This window comes from Triturus cristatus, chromosome 2_1 (genome assembly GCF_964204655.1).
Source record: "Triturus cristatus chromosome 2_1, aTriCri1.1, whole genome shotgun sequence".
NCBI classification, from domain to species: domain Eukaryota; kingdom Metazoa; phylum Chordata; class Amphibia; order Caudata; family Salamandridae; genus Triturus; species Triturus cristatus.
The window spans coordinates 66,965,055-66,983,008 of NC_140581.1; the positions used below are offsets into that span (position 1 = coordinate 66,965,055).

Genomic DNA, 17,954 nt, shown 5'->3' on the forward strand with positions numbered 1-17,954 from the left:
GAAAACGGACCAGTGGGGGCGGGAACAAAGGTACCTCGAACAAAGGGATGGGGTGGGAGGATGGAGAACACAGACAACGGGGGGGGTTAGAGCATAGAGAACACAGACAACAGGAAGGGGGCGGGAGCATGGAGAACACAGACAATGTGAGGGATCAGGAGGATGGAGAACACAGACCAGAGAGGGGTGGGAAAATTGAGAAAATGGACACGAGGGGCAGGAGCAAATGGAACTCGGACAATAGGTGGGGGCGGGAGGATGGAGAACACAGACCAGAGAGGGTGGGAGGATGGAGAAAATGGACAGAAGCACTGCCGTTCTGAGCTGCGTTGCTGCCGTCAAAACCCAACAGGATACTATCAAAAGTGTGGGCAGGGACATATCCTTACACTCAAGCTCACGGAGGGGGGCAGGAGGCTGGAGAAAATGGACCAGAGGGGGGCAGGAACAAAGGGTACTCGGACAAAGGGAGGGGGCATGAGGATGGAGAACACGGACCAGAGGGAAGCGGGAGGATGGAGAACACAAACAACAGGAGGGGGTGGGAACAAATGGAACGTGGACAATGGGAAAGGGGCAGAAGGATAGAGAACACGGACAATGGGAGGGGGTGAAAACAAAGTAAAGCACAACAGAAAACTAAACAAAAGTACATGTAGAATGTAACAACCAAGTAAAGGGGCCAGTAGCCATGGGAGGATACAAATGACGACCAATGAGGGACTAACAAGCGTATTAAGGAATCAGACATCAAGGATTTATGAAGGACAAAGACAGAAGCCAATGAAAAATATGGGCGGGGCTTATACTCCGTACTTTGCCTACAACAGATCGCCAGAAAAGCTCTTGCCATAGTGCTGTGGGGGTAGGGGGCAACTGCTTTTAAAGTTAGAGCGGCTTAGTGCCCTTATACGAAAAGCTGTGGATGCACTGCAAATACAAGAAAAAAGGAGCCTCCATGTTTTGTCTCCACAGTCAATAAACAAAATAGTGCTCACCCACATATAACGCAGACCATGTAAAAATGGAAGTAAAAGGTCCAGTCCTTATGGGCAACAACAAATTGAGACAAGGCGGTACCAAGGAGGGACTAACAAGCCTACTTACATATAAGAAGTCAACATTTATGAAGGACACAAGCCAGTGACAAATATGGGTGAAGAGTGGGGGGGAGCTTCCAGTGCATATGCCAATACAGCATGTCTTGCAACTGCAGGCTGATAACAGGCAGGCAACATAGGAACGTAACACCTCGCTGCCCACCACTCTTCTTTTGAGGACAAAAAATGAATTTCTTTTATTTTTTGAGGTTACTTTTGTATACAAAATATCAACAACAAAGAAATAGAAGGAATTTTTTTAAAGTGCAGATTTCACAATAGTTAACATGTCATAGAATTGTGATATCCTGGGAGTGGAGTCTGTTAAATTCAGCTTTTAAACACAGTATAATCTGTGTAGACTAAATTGCTTTCTTGCAAAGTCTAACAATTAATTCTGCCCTGCAGTCTGAATACCTACACATCCTCTGTGTTTAGTAAGCAGTCTAGGAAAATTGCAATATGCTCATTGTACTGAAATTTTCCTAGACAGATGGTGAAAAAACTAGACTTCCCAGCCAATATGGAATGCGTGGTCACCATGACAATAATTACTCCTACACCCCACAAACCTATGAGACAGATTATATCATAATAGGCAAACAAGATCAGTGTTTTACAGACTTCACCCTTTATTCCAGTTCTCTAAGCTTTACCGAACTAAAAGAATGCACTACAGAAGTCTCAAATTGTCCCATGAGCAGATAATTCAATCTGATTGCATTCTGGAACTTGTAGTTTTGCATCTAGGAAGGTGAAAACTGAACTGGCAATGGCAGCAAGTTAATCATAAAACCAGGACTTGACATGAGTAAGCATGCGCCTATAAGACATGAGAGAAAGTCGTGGGGAGGTACATAGGGATCCATAAAAATTGTGTCTTTGCCACAATTTGGAACAAAAAAACATAGCGTGCCTGTTGTAATTAAATGAAGAAGTCCGGTAGACCAGGAGTAGAAAAGCTAAGCTGTGCCTCTTTTTGAAACATGATGGAGAGTTAACTTTTATTCACGTGGCGAAGTAACAGGAGAGGGCAGTATGAAATGTGTTCAGGGTTTTAAGTGGGCCGGGTCTCGCCGGTGCTCAAAGGCCTTGAAACAGGTCTCTTTTTTGTGCCCTGGCACAGGCGGTCTGTTTTTTTCCGGACTGCAGTGACAGCAGGCACATCGATGTGTGAGTGCTCACACTGCTCACTTCTCACTAGTAGAGAAGTTACGGCATGACATCATGCCAGGTGAGAATTGCAAGGGAAGAAAAATCCTTTAAAGAGAGTTGTTTTCTCTCTGGATTTCCCTTCTCTTTTCGAAATTCAGGAGCAGCAACATTGTCATGGTGTCACCTGGGCTTTAAGTGGAAGCTTTTTCAACATTATATACAAGCCATTGTTGCTGCTTATTTATCTTATGCAACTAAAAACCATAGACAAAGCCAATAATCCTGACTTGTTATAGGTATGACGTTACTTGTTGTATTATATATCTGGATGCAATGACAGAAACAGCAAAATATCAGATGGATGGCACACTATGCTAAGCACAGATTTTTAACTTAGGTGTTTTTAAGCCACGCCCTTAATTATATTGGCCACTCCCCTTTGAGACACCCCCAGTTTTTTCATCCCCCTTAAAGCCCTGACTCTATTTCAAGTCAAATGTGCACGTTCACTGTCCCTCTCCCCCAAACTGGAACATTTATTATTTTTAACTAAAATTGCCTGGATATACCACAAAAAACACAGTACTGTCCATGGAAATCTGTGGCTTTTACTCACCCAATTCTTTCGACAACTTCAAGGAAAGCATAGATGAGCCCTCACTCTACAATTACACGGTTACCTACCGCCAGGACCCCTCTTCCTTCCTCGACCAAGCAAGCAATCTTTTATGTCCGATCCCTTGCAGCTAGTGCAAACGTCTTCTCAAAAAATGTTTCTCCGCACACTACTCCATCTGCCATTCCCTCGGACCACCCTTGTGCTCTTCCATATCCTTCAGCTGGCTTGACCACTGTCTCTACCCCACACCTAAGCACAGGTCCTTTCTGATGATCCCAGTCTCACAACCATCCACATTCTCCACCTAATTTAAAGGACTTGTTATCCTTACTCTGTGATATTTTATCAGAAACTGAATGGCCAGTGGCTTGTGACTAACCCTGCGCGTAGTTCGCAAAGTAGCGCTACGCGTAGCTACGCGAAGTGCACTTCGCAAGCTACGCGAACTGCGTAGTGCGCTGTTCGCAATGATTGCACAGTGCTGGATGCTTGTCCGCACTGTGCAATCATTGAAAACAGCATCTTGCACAGTGCGAGCTGTCGTTTTCTGCTGCTCGAGTATATTTTTACTCGAGCGGCAGCTTTCTCAACGCGGACTGGTAGTTTCTCATCGCGAGCGGTCGCGAGCATATACGACCACTCGCAATGAGAAACCTGACCTCCCCGTTTTGAGAATCTCGCCGGGAGGTTTATTTTCCACGCTCGCGATCGGCAACTTGATGTTGCTGATCGCGAATGAGGAAAAAGTCTTGCCGGGATGTCATTTTGCTTGCTCGCGGTCGCCAACTTGACGTTGAGGACCGCGAGAAAGCAAAAAATGACCGCTGCACTACGCTACTTGTGTTTGCACTGTGCTACGTGGAATTTGAGTAGTGCAAAGTAGCGCAAACTTCGCAAACTACGAGAGCGTAGTGTAGTGCTTTGCCCAGGCTTACTTGTGACTGCCCTTTTATACCATTAAGAAAAATTAAGGGGTAGCTTACCTGGAAGGAATTAGAATGACAACAATCACTCCTGGTAGGAATATACGCTTTTAGGAATACACGCTTTCAGACTCAATGATTAGTTCTGGTGTGGCACATCTGAATGGCTGCTTCAGATCAATAACAATGAACCTGACTGACTAGGATCGCGGCAAAACAATCACCACCTTTCAATGGTCAAATGCTAGCACATTTGTAGTGAAAAGTGGACACAGGAATTAAGTGGTGACAATTTATGTAATATTAATACACAGAATAAAATATGAAGTTAAAATGCATCCATGTGGGCTGAAATGATTTACATGGTGTGCTGTACTCTTTTTGTCCACTGCACCGGGGGCAGTTTGTACTGTCGGCTCGAAGTACATACAGGCAAATTTTCATGCGCATGGGGGTTCTCTAGGAACTAAGGAATCTGTAAAGCTTTAAGGCCGGGGGTGAAAACAGGGGCGGTAGAAAAGGGAATATAGGCACTCGTATGCTGCCTCATCTTCAAGTCCCTCAATGGACGTAGCCCCAAATTCATGGATAGCCTCATCCAAAAGTACACACTTCTACACAACCTGCGCTCAGCGTACAAGTACCTTCGGTCTACCCCCTCTTTTAAATTGAAGCGACTGGGCGGCACCAGGTTTGCTGTTCTAGCTCCTAGACCATGGAATTCTCTCCCTGTCGACATCCGATCTCGCACTGACCACCTGAGCTTTAGATAGCTCCTCAAAACTTGGTTATTCAGACAAGCCTAAGATTAATTCCCCTGGGTTCCGGTACCTTTCTATGTATCACTATGAAACATATATGGTGTACGTGTGCTTTATAAATTGTTTTTAACATAACCCGTTCTCTCCTCATGTAGGAGGTTTCGCAGCCCCATCGAATAGTGAAGTCAAGGTACAGCTGCCCTCTCTGACCATCCGTGATAGCCGGTGTGATTCTGGACAAGTATCTCTGTCCCTGCGCTTCAGTTTACTGAGATATGATGGGAACAATAAGGCAGATTAGGATGAGGTGCACATGTGGAATAAGCCAGAGCGCGGTGTCCGTGGGGCACAAAGGTGTAACAATCGAAGTAAAGGGGCCAGTAGCCATGGGAGGTGACAAATGATGACATAGCCGTCATAAGGAGGGACTAACAAGCCTCAAAATGAATCAGACGACAGCATTTATGGCGGACAAAGACACAACCCAATGAAAAAGATGGGCGGAGAGTGGGCGGAGCTTCCATGAAGCTTCTTCTCCGTACTGAATACTGCATGCCTTGCAAAGCGACCAGCACATGTCTGCTGCTGCTATAGGCTTGACCGAAAAATGGGGGGGCCCGCAGCCCCAGGGGACACTAACTCCCGGGGCTAATTGTTTAATGTGTGGGGGCCATGTGGCCCCCGCCGACCCGGGGACCACCACCTCCCCAGGGCATTTTCAATTGTCATGCATGGGGGGCCTCCAGGCCCCCATGGAGCCCCGGGGACCACCACATTCCTGGGGCTAATTGTGTGTGTGGGTGGAGCCACATGCCCCCGCAGCTCTGGGTACCACCACCTACCCGGGGCTATATTTAAATAAAATGCATAGATGGCTCCAGCCCCTCCAGACAGCCCCGGGGACCACCACCGCCCCGGGGCTACTATACTAAAGTGTGGGGGGCTGTGCAGCTCCCTCCTTGAGCAGTAAATGGCCCTGTCATGTGTTATGTAATATGTGAGGTCATAAGCAGTGCATATATATTAGAGTAACATATAACTTTATAACTCCCCACTAAGATGCCAATGCTTGAATCATTGACTTCTTTGACAAAAATTATTATTTCTTAATGTTTTTCAGGAGTTGGTATTCCTCCAGCTGAGTGAAACAAAGCAAAGGAATGGATTTGACACAACTCTGTCCCTTTCTTCTAACCCTGATCACAGGTCAGTGATATCACATAACAAATTTCACAGAAATGTGCACAAGTACTCAATGAAGGCTCGCCAGGGTGATTAAATACCAGGTAATTAATCCCGTTATACACCAGTCCAACCCTATGCATCTGGGCCCGTTGCAAAGCTCCACACAACCACTCATTCTACATATCTGTACTCTTGTGTATCCACTTTAAATCACATTCCCGCATTTGTTTTAGGGTAAATATCTGTATCTAATAATTGAAAAAAATTGGTTCAATAAAGGGATTTGAAAAATGGTTAGTGGTAAATACAATGGTTAAATGTATAAAACAATTGTTCTTTTTATGAGAGTGTTCTGTCATGTTTTCATCATGCAATGCACATCTGTGACACAAACCTCTAAGTCATATTTTTCAAACCACACAAAGTCACTTTGTGTGGCTCCTACTGGGTTCAGAAATCTGGAAGAAAGCAACGCAGCACAAAATGCTGTGGTGCGTTACTCTGCCCTGGGTTGCGTTCCATGTGTGTTGCATGGGTGTTCCCATGCAACTCCCATTGGTTTTGATGCATCCCTATATATACAACAACCTGTAAACCTGGAGATGTGCAAACATCTTACCCCTTCCCAGGTGAGGCGTAACAAGAAGAAATATCTCTATTTCTCTTTGTTTCTACCTCTTTCCATGTGGGCTGCTTTCCAGGATTGTCTTTGCACAGAAAGCAACAAAAAATCCATGGTGCAAGGATGTCTGCAGTGGTGCTAGTCTGCCAAAAGGGTGTGAGGGAAAGAACAGGAAGGTACCATATTGTCACAATAGGGCACCTTCCTACCATTTGCCTATCACGCAGTACCGCAAGGTGACTTGCTACACTGCACTGCATCACAAGCTCATAAAAGAGCCCTAGGATCAGAGATGTATTCTTCCGCTTGAACTAGTAGTACACCTGGAAAGTTGTAGCAAACAAGCATTTCCTGTTATATTACAGTGTAATCCATAGGACGTATTCCCTGGGCTGGCATTTCCCCAAAGTATAATTGTACACAGTGTTGATTTACAGACTGATGAAATCCAGCCTAATGTTCAAATGCATATGTTCTCTTTCCTTTTTTTTCTCCCAACTATCCTCGTCCTTCTCACATTTAGGGGTGATCTCATCTCTTTCCCACTGTGGAAAGGGAGTAGCTCCAGTCCTACCAGAGAATCTGGAACACCATCCCCCAGTGCTCTGACCAAAAGTCTCTTAACAGTGCCTTCAAGAAGAAGATGAAAGAGTTCTTATGTGATAGTCCACTCAACATAAATGGGGGTATGAGGTTGATGTGACCATCCTTTTACATAAACTGGATACTGGGTCCTCTGACAGCATCCACTGGAGCTGTTATAATCCAGGTTACATCCCACTCTATTGTCATCTAGATTGAGTACTTGATGTTCAATCTATACATGTGCAGGCCCTTCATTTGCATCTATATTACTCTTTGTTATTCAATTCCACATTTTCATTTTTAAAGTCTGCAGTTGTGAAATGTTTTTTCTGCACTATGTTAGGCCTCCCTGCTCACCCATGCTCCCTTACTGAGTTTAAAATGCTGTTTACCTAGAGATTAAGCAGTTTCCAGCATAAGCCAACTTCCTCTAAAGATGGGATCAGGAATGCACAATGAATGGAATCGGTTAAATATGTAGAAATCAAAAAGAACTAGCTCTTGAGTAGATGCTCCTAGCGTTTGTATGTATTGTGAAGAAACAGGATTCGCAGCATCTTGCATGGATTGACCCTCACCGAGTATCTCCACACCAACACTGCACCCAAGGGCCTGTTGGTAACCAATGCACCCAGGATGTTTCTGGAGAATTCTCCCTTCAGGAAGCACTGGGCACAAATTGCATAGCATTGCACCAGGGATTGGCACGTACTCATCATCAAGACCGCCAAACGTCTCTCTGATGCAATTCAGGCCACCGAGAGTCACTTTAAAACAACACTAACATCATTCAAGAAAAAACTGGGTGAATCAAATAAGGACCTAGCTGAATACAAAGAATACCTGACCCAGGCAAAAATAAGCACATTTCAAAAGTACCTTAAAAAATTTGCATACAACAAAATATACCCATACACAGATGACAACCACATCATCCCAAACAGGACATACTATCTGACACAAGTGGGGATGACAGCTCACACTTAAATGGCTCAGCTTCTGGCAGCACATACAAATGAAGAGGCAGGGGCAGGACAACCAAATGGCAACAACCTTGGACCAAATTTCGTCCAACCGTTGTTCAACCATCCACCACAGAATCCCGTCTTTGGATGGCCACCAATGTACCCACCTGGACAACAGGCATATTATCATCCCAACCAGAGGCCGCCTTTTTTAGGAAGAGGCCGTACGACACCAGGCAGGAGATGGAACAACCACAGGTGCACTGGTTGGACGACGAGGGTCCAGTAGGCACCCACACGAGCAGCAAGACCAAGGATCCATTACCAGGACACAGCGGAATGAGATAATGCCCAACAGCCATGCGGCACAGTCCCTGGACTTTAACCTATCCAGCATCTCCATCACTGCTACAGAGGAGGAAGTCCTCAATAAAGGCCTATCCTTTGTACCGACAACATCTAGACAAATTCCAGCTCCATGTGGAATTGGCTGAATTCTTTCGAAAACTGAAGTTAAAGGCTTTTTTTGAGAAGCACCCACCAATAGAAATAACCCCACCCACCAACGAAACAGGACTAAAAATAAAGTCATAATTTTCCCCCCCAATGTCCTGCATCCCCGTGGAAATCACCACCTGTGAGCAGGCAGTCTTCCACCAAATCGAAGACCTCCACTCACCCAGACCTTTCAACAACATGTCTACTAAGGAAAGAGAGGCCATTCGTGACCTCCAAGACAACCCTCATATTGACATTAAACCAGCAGACAAGGGGGGAGGAATTGTTATCCAGAAGAAAACAGATTACACCGCAGAATGCAGGAGACTCCTAAGCAACACACAGAATTACAAACGCCTGAAAAAAGACCCCACAGCCAGCCTCAAGGTCAGTATTCCCACCCTGGGTGAGACAGCGGAAACCAACAACCATATTTTCAAACAGGAGGCCAATTATCTCTGCACCAAGAAGGTGAAAGACACCGTACTTGTACACGGTTACAAAAGTACATAAAGAGACAAGACCTCCACCTGGATGACCTATTGTATCAGGGATCAACCCCCTTCTTGAACCTTTATCACGATTTGGGATTTGTTTCTAAACCCTATGGTTCAAGCATCCTCCATGTACATAAAAGACACTAAAAAACTCCTGAACCTTATTAAGGACATCAATTTTGACCTTACCTCTCAACTCCTAGTAGGATTAGATATCGAAAGCTTGTATAACAGCCTGCCACAGACTGAAACCCTAAGAGTGCTAAAGATCAGCTCTTCGAAACCACATGGGAACACACCACATCAAGAGAATTCATTCTACAATGTGCCAACCTGGCACTTGAACAGAATTACTTTGAATTTGAAGGAGAATTCTACCTGCAGACCAATAGCACATCCATTGGCAGCATTTTTGCGCCCAGTTTGGCAAGCCTATACGTATACCAATTTGAGAAAGAAAATTTCTTACCAACCACCAACCCCTACAATACCAACATCCAATTCTGGCATTGTTACATTTACGACATCTTCATGATATGGACAGGTCCAACCACGACTCTGGATAATTTCCTTACGTGGCTAAACCAAAGAGATCCCTTCTTATGCTTCACCAGCAGTATAAGCAACACCAAGATAGCATTCCTGGACCTTAACATTGAGGCCTACGATGGGAAACTACAGACTACCACATACCACAAGCCCACGTCTCGGACCTCCTTACTGCAGTTTGGGAGCTTCCATCCCAGGCCGCTTAGAGAAAACCTATCATACGGCCAATTCCTACGGATACGCCGCAACTGTAGCCACACTAAAGACTACAAGGAACAATCTACTGAACTAGTGGCCAAACTACAAAAACGTGGGTATCCAGACAGAATTATCACCACCAGGAAATGAGCATGAAATTAACAAAGGGAAGCGCTCCTCGAAGATACCCACCGGGACAATACAATGTTCCGTGTGACCTGCATCACGACCTACAACGTGGCCTCCAATCAAGTGGCAAAGATACTGAATAAAAATTGGCACATACTTAACAGTGGTACCATGAAATGGGAACTTCTCCTTATGGCATACAAGAAAGCCGGCAGCCTATGAGACCGTCTGGTATCCACAAAACCCCCCAAACCCAAAACTCCAGTACCTAACACAGTACTCAACTCATGGGGCCACCCAGGCATCAAGGGCCACTACCCATGTGGTGACTGTAGTGTTTGCCACCTAACTAAAGCAACTAAAACCCTTAACCTTGAAACAGGCAAAACTTGGTGGCAGCTACATCACACCAACTGTAACTCAACTAACATAATCTATTTGATCACCTGCACATGAGGCTTACGATATGGGGGAATGACCAGCCGTAAAATCAGAATCTGCATTGTTGAACACAGAAGCACAATAAGGTGCAAAAAGAATGTGAGCAAGCTAACGGACCATTTCATCCAAGCAGGCCGCACTCCCAATGATCTCTACTGGACAGTGATAGAACAGTTTGAAAGTCAGAACACCACCAATAACGGAATTCTACTCCACAAGGAGCAACGTTGGATATACTGTTTGTCCACCAAGGTGACAGGACTGAAAGATAACATACCCTGGAATAATCTGAACCATAATAAACATAGATCATGCATCTCTAAGTGACCACAATTAAGCACATTCCTAACCCATGCTCTGTGTACACACTGTATACCTACCACCACACACCTATGGGCCCACATCACCGTAGCAACTGGTAACACCTCTTCCCCTTTCTTTGATAACCCTTATAACAGGAGGCAGACCCTGTGACTGCATGTGTGATTAGACCAGGCAAACACATTGCCCTTGGGACATCTATTCATACCCTCTGAATTCTCTGTCCCTGATACACCGGATATCCCATTTGGGATATGTTCATTTGCTAATTTAAAAATCTACAGCCAATCCCTCTTCACTATTAAGTATCCACATATGAACAAGCACGCCCACTACACATGTATATCGCCTTGGGTCTGCTTTCTCTAACCTCATTTTGAAACACGAGATCTAGGCAAACTAGCATGAGCGCGTCTTTCTTTTCTTTATGTTTATCTTCCCAAACAGGAGACGTTGGAAGCATACGTGCACACTGACACGCGCCTTCAATTAACAAGCCCCCAGCCGGCTCACAAATAACCTCCCAAGATCGAGGAAACCAGCTGCATACTTAAGCAATCGCCAAGCCGCACACACCTAGCGACGGAGCTTCATGGCTGCCGCAGCAGGTACTCAGCAGACTTTAGACCTTGAAGACATAAGTGGGAATCTCTCCCTTGGGGGATTTTCTCTGTCCCTTTCCACTTAATTCTTTTTTAAAACAACTCACAAACCGCTGCAGGCAGAAGCACTCGCCGAGCAGATCGTGTTTGTTTAAACCACTTTTTGTCTTTTTCTTCTCTCTGTCACATAGAGTGTGACTACAGGTCGGGCCCCACATGGAACTAATGAGGCATTTCTCTATAATTATCAGAGTAAGTGCCCATGTCTCTATACTTGCTCATGTACTCTTGACATACTTTTTACCAGACCCATATTGACTTTCACAGGATAACGCATATAATAGAGGCGTTAATTTTAATCGATCCCTAACGCCACGTTCCGTACTCACCCCGACTTTGCCCACATAGAGCACGGACACAACGCTCCTTATAAACACCTACTACTTTATATTATATCAGTATTCTAAATGCATCATTGTTTGTATGTCTATTTGTCATTTTTCTCCACAGGAATGCGCCGTTAGAGGAAAAACTCCTCTACCACATAACACACCTTAGAGCGTGTGCCACATACTGGTCTTCTAAATAACACTTTTTAGACCACTCACTTTCCACCACACATAGGTCCTGAAGAAAGCCACACTAACAAAGGGGGCATAGCTGAAACATGTTGACCGATTAGGATATTGGAGTTACCTTAAGATCTCCCACAATATCCGCCTCCCGTTTTTTTTTTGCTGCCAAGTGCCCACATATTAAAATAATATTTGTTTGCCCGGTGGGACCCTTAGAACAGTTTAACATTCACTCACCCACTACCACTGCATTCTCATGTGACAATACCCACTCCGCTGTATTCAGGCGTTGTAGCACACCTGAGGTGCACTCGGCACTGTGGGTGGGGCCCAATGATGAAGCATGTCACCAAATAGGTTGGTGAGTGAGGGCTATTTTCACAATGTGTTTTCTTCACAATACATACAAACGCTAGGAGCATCTACTCCATAGGTAGTTCTTTTTGATTTCTATACATATACCAGGGGAAGTGACTGGCTCCAGCACCTTTCCTTCCTCGCCCATTGATACTTATCATAGGTTAAATATAACCACCAAAGGACACTCTCAGTGAGAGCATACTAGCGCACGCCAGTGGTCGGGTGTGAACTGGTGCCCCCTTCAAATGACTTCACTGTGTCCAGGGGGCATGTCCCAAAGTTTGAAGACCACTCAATTGTATTTTGATCCTCACTCATTTTGCCTCTTTACATGCTCTACTATAGCCCATGTCAAGCATTTGACTCTTTACAATGATGTGGCGGGCGCTATAAAGAAGTTCAAAATAAAAAGATAAAGATTTCAAAGATTCCCAGTTTCCTAGTATTTATGCAACCTCATGTTAGCAGACACAGCAGATACAAACACTGTCTACAATCTTGACTTTTGAATAACATGCAAAACACACTTCCTCGATGCGTTGCCTCTCCTGCTACCATCAGCCCTATCAGTTTCAGGAATTCTCCTCCCCCATTTTTTCAGCTTGAATATTCACTTTGTCTTGCATTTGACCTCTACCCGTACCCAGGATGGGTATGTGCCTGCTAGACATCTTTGCATGCCTATAAACAGATGATAACGTGAGTGTTCCATTTGAACAGCTTAATCAGTCATTGACCAAGTACATTGCTTTGTCCTGTGAACATCTTTATTTTCATGAATTAAAGAATTATTACATCTATTCATGAGTTCAGAATCACATTTTATGAATTGCTTTAATCAATTCATCACTCAGGTACCTATATCTCGTCAAGAACAGCTGCAACCGCAGCTCCAACTCTAGGAGCAGGAGTGGCCAGAATAAAAATGTCTTCTTGCATACATCCGAAGAGACGATTAGTTACTTCACCCTGGTATACGGCAGAGATGAAGCTTTCCAAAATTAAATGTAGACGACAGGAACGCATCTGGAGATCTGATTACAGTCCTGAACATAGGAAGGAATATAATCGAACTTTGGAGGAGTATAAATCTATAATAAAATTGGCCAAAATGGCTTATTTTACTAATAAAATTCAAGAGGCTAAAAATTCCTCAAAGGAACTATTTAAAATAGTTTCCTCCCTAACTAAGAGTCCTAATGATATAATTTTTCTTCCAGATCAAAATTATATTGATAAATTAGCTCTTTTCTTTCAGCAAAAGGTTCAGCTAGTTTACAATGAACTTCAAAATTTACAGGTAAACTCGGGAAACGAGATAGGAGAGCCAACTGAAGCCTCTGCAACTCTAAACTGTCTGTCCCATTTCTCCCCTCTAAGTGAAAAACAGGTCACTGACCTATTAATCCAAATCAAATCAGGCTCTCCTCTTGATCCTTGCCCTCCTCGCATATTTCATCTGGTTCTTACGGCGATAATTGCTTCCTTAACTCCTTTGTTAAACGAAGTAATTAGATCTGGAGTTTTTCCTATTAGATGGAAAAAGGCCTGTATAAGGCCTATCCTTAAGAAAAATTAATTGGACCCTCAGGATATTAAACACTATCGCCCTATATCCTGTCTCCCTTTGCCATCTAAAATACTGGAAAAAGACATTAACCAAGAGCTAATGGAATTCATAGATCTAAATAGCTCTTTGGATCCCACACAGCATGGTTTTAGATCACGACACTCAACAGAATCCGCCTTAATAATGGCAACGGAGGAAATTCGCAGAGTAATGGATGATGGCTGCAGAGCTATCCTTATTTTACTCGACTTAACAGCAGCGTTTGACACTGTAAACCATAGGGTATTACTGGAAAGACTTAAATCACTGGGAATTAGAGACTCGGCTTTAGCTCTACTTCGGTCCTTTCTGGATTCTAGAATACAACAAATCCATTCGGAAGGATTTCAGTCTGAAGAGTTTTCTCTCCCATGTGGAGTCCCTCAGGGATCCGCGCTATCCCCTACATTGTTTAATCTGTACGTAACACCACTGGCACACCTAATAAAAGATCAAGGTTTAAAACTGGTATCTTATGCTGACGATACCCAGCTGGTGGTATCTCTGTTTCAGAGTGTGGGAGTCACAACGGAGAGATTTAGGAATTGTCTCTCCAGTGTCATGAGCTGGATGAATACAGAGAAAACTGAGGTGATTGAATTTGGCCAAAAACCCTCTATCTGGAACCACTTATGGTGGCCTCCAAAAGCAGGTGTGTGTCCAATCCCAGCATCAAAAGTAAAGAACCTGGGTTTTCCTGGTTGACAAAGAACTAACTTTAACTTCTCAAATCAACCAGGTCACCTCGGCCTGTTTCATGACGATTAAGGTTCTTCGGAAAATATTGCCTTTTATTCCTTTTTCTTTAAGGAAAACAGTTGTTGGGACTCTAGTTCTATCCCGCATTGATTATTGCAATGCACTGTATGTTGGAATTGGAGAAAGACAGCTCTTAAAACTCCAATCGCTGCAAAATGCTGCTGCAAGAGTACTGTTAGATCTTCCGAAACACCATCCTACATCATCGGGCATGAGGCTTCTTCACTGGCGTACTGCACTGGTTATTAGTGGGTGACAGCACTGATTGTGTCACCCACAAGAATAGCCTTTCAAACATGTTGCAGGCCTGTCATTGCAGGACTCTGGTTGAGCAGTTGCGCCCAGGCTCAGGGTGGTGTTTCTAACTTGTTAGCCACCCCTTATTGAACCTTCCACTACCACTGGAGCACCTCTAGGGGAATCCCTGAGGGGTGGAGCAAGTAGTAGGCTAAAGGCAGGGCAATACACATGGGTCTTCCATGCCTAGTTAGTGAAGAACCCACATGAGGGTTTCCTCTACCTATGAGGTTGGCTCTTCCCATGGGATACCACCAGGGATTTACTGGTTTTTGTGTAGTGGCTTTAGGGCTCTGGGCACTTTCCCACTGAAAATGCAGTGTTAAAGTGCGTACCTTTCCGACACATATTAAGAGCAGGTCTGTTTATGTGCACTTGCACCTATGGCACATTTAAATATTTGGCAAGAAGGCCTGTTCGGGTGACATTTCACTGGTTGGCCTTTCAAAACCACTACGCAATCCCGAGGTGACTCTTCGCTATCACTAGAGCACCTCTGGAGTAAGTCTTAAGAGATAAAGTAAGTGGTATGTGAAAGGACGGAAAGGTATACATGTGTGATTCCTGTCCAGGTATTGAAGAATACCTATATGTGTTTAACTACCTATGAGTTCTGCTCTTCTCATAGGTTAACATATGGGAATGGTTGAAATTACCCCGGGTTGCAATAGTGGTTTGCTGTGTAGTAGCCTCATAATGTTTCCTATCATTGGATTCACAATAACAAACCCACGTCTGAGGTACAGTTGGATTTGTCATGGATAGATAAGAAATGCTACTTCTAGAAAATGGGAATTTCTCTATTCTAAAACTCTTTGTGTGATTTAAGCTTGGTCCAGTCCACACTGGAGAATGAGGGAGCACATCCGTGCATTCCCAAGCGAGAGTTTCAAACCTTGGGCATGCAACTGGAACGACGGACCTCTGCTATTTAAGGGCCTGTCTGGATGAATAGGAGGGAGAGATTTTAACACTTGGCCTCTGGGAGCAGAGCATGGCCCTACTAAAGATTAGGATCTGTATTCCACACCCTCATGGTAGACATGATTGAAATTTAGTGGAGACATCTGCGGTTCAAGGGGAAACACCCTGAATGTCCCCCAATTTGAATGGCATATTACAGTACTGGTGCCATAATTTAGCCAGGCAGAGATGCAGTTGTGGAGACATGGGACTAGAGAACATGGAACTGTGTGGTACACACTGCCAGAGGACTCTTTTGTGCACAAGGAGGATTACTGCCTTTGGAAGAAACTGTGTGACCGTGTACCCTTCCAGAATAGTGACTGGCCTGGGTTCACTACCTGCTGGTCTGTTCCACCCTTAAGTGTTTTCTCCAAGGGCGTGTTGGCTTGCCCAATTTCTTTTAGGGTCTCATGAAAATCAAAGATCTTCTGCGAGGAACCCACACCATCAAATTGCGACACCTGGATAGTGGTGCCCTCTTACGTGCAAATATTGTCATTTGGATACCGACTGGTAGCACCTAGAGCATGGAACTAATGATTATGCATGGAGCCCGGACTGCCTTCTGGGTACCCCAGAAGTGTGCCACTTGTGGCTTTGTATCATGGGCACCTCAACACACATACGCATCTTGTTGGTGGTGAGCAGATTCACTGGTTGTGGGATCCAGCGTGTCTCGCTTTGTTGATTGTGCCAAATCCCTCCCTTGCAACATACCAACTGCATGCTTATTGAATGTGGTGTCTGATTCCCAGGTTGCAACCCTCGGAGGTGAGGGCGTACCCACAGTAGTGCAGCATTATACCTCATGCAGCACTGCTAAACTTGCACCTGTGTATGTGACCAGAATTGTCTGGTCCCACACCATGCTTGGTGTGTGTTGATATGCAAACCATATCAACACACACCAGGCATCGTTCCTCATTTCCAGGGAGGTAAGAAATGGCAACTCTTCATTCTGTGTGTCCAGAATTGTCTGGTGGGACTCCGATCTACATGCACCAGACATTGTGCCTCATTTCCAGGGAGGTACTGAGAGTGTGACTCTTCATTGTGTGTGATCAAAACTGTCTGGTCCAACTCGTATCAAGGTGCACTGGACATGTTGCCTCATTTCCAGGGATTTATTGTGTTTACGACTCTTCATTGTGTGTGACTGGAATGGTCTGGTGTAACTCGTATCAACACTCACCAGACATGATGCCCAGATTTCATGGGTGCTACATGAATCTACATGTGTCTGATGGGGTGTCTTCTTCTTCCGAGGGTCTTCCCTGCTTCATCACCCATTCATCGATTGTTCCTTTTTTGCCTTCAGTGAAGTGGACCAACTGCCCTCTCTTCACCCGACCCAACAACTTCATGTTGCCAAGTAGTATTGCCCATATCGGGCCTGGGTAGTGAGAGGAACTGACTAGGCTGAAGGAATGCTTCTGAGATTGATCGGAAGCAGATCAGTAGACTGCATGCCCCCACCCCTGTGCTTTGCAGAACCAGCTGGTGCTGGAAGACATACTGTGGAATTAATTGAGTGTTGACTATTGCCCTCAGACCACTTCTGCTATGCATCCTATGGGTGAACTTCCTGAGTAGTGGCCAACCCCCCCATTTGTGAGCTGCATCCTGATTAGCCCTGCTACCTTCCCCCACCTTCTTCCCTGGGACCCTGATTAAGTGTGACTCTGGCTGCGATAGGCCTAGTATCCGGGGGAGGGCTGATTATCTCCAACCCATGGGTGAAGGGTAGTGGGGAGTTAGCTGGAATTGTGAGGGGGGTTTGAGCCCAGGGGTGTGCATTTTACTGTCAACTGAACTGCCAGATATCAGTTGCACCACATTGCAGTGGTGTGTGTGTGTGTGTGTGTGTGTGTGTGTGTGTGTATGCAAGAGTGTCCCATATGGATATCTGTGGCATCGCGTATCAGTGCTGAGTAAAAGAGTGTATGGGAGTGGCTGTGTGAGGATTGCCTGTTACACAATGCATCGCCACCAGTGTTGCTTTACATGTTGATTTCTTGCCAAATTTAATACAACTTTTGACATTGGTTTTTAACCATGCAACCTTGGCCAACCTTGCTGGTTAAAAAGTGTTGTAATTATCTGTGTGTAAACATTCCTAAAATTGCTGTAATCTGGGCTGCACCCTATAACTGTGTGCAATCAAATTGTAATATTAGCCAGGGTGGGCCTAGTTCTGACAACATTTCTCTGATGATGCGGGTAAAGTAAAATGTTTCC

General features: G+C 44.7%; 1 protein-coding gene across 1 annotated transcript in view; it reads left to right on the forward strand.

Annotated features, from left to right (window-relative positions):
• LOC146863746 (uncharacterized) overlaps positions 1-17,954 on the forward strand; it is a 195,246-nt gene that overhangs the window by 84,454 nt on the left and 92,838 nt on the right. The window contains exon 2 of the mRNA XM_085627899.1: positions 5,679-5,764. Within this exon, the coding sequence (XP_085484025.1) occupies positions 5,719-5,764 (46 nt within the window). The 5' untranslated portion in view covers positions 5,679-5,718. The remainder of the gene's footprint in view (positions 1-5,678; positions 5,765-17,954) is intronic.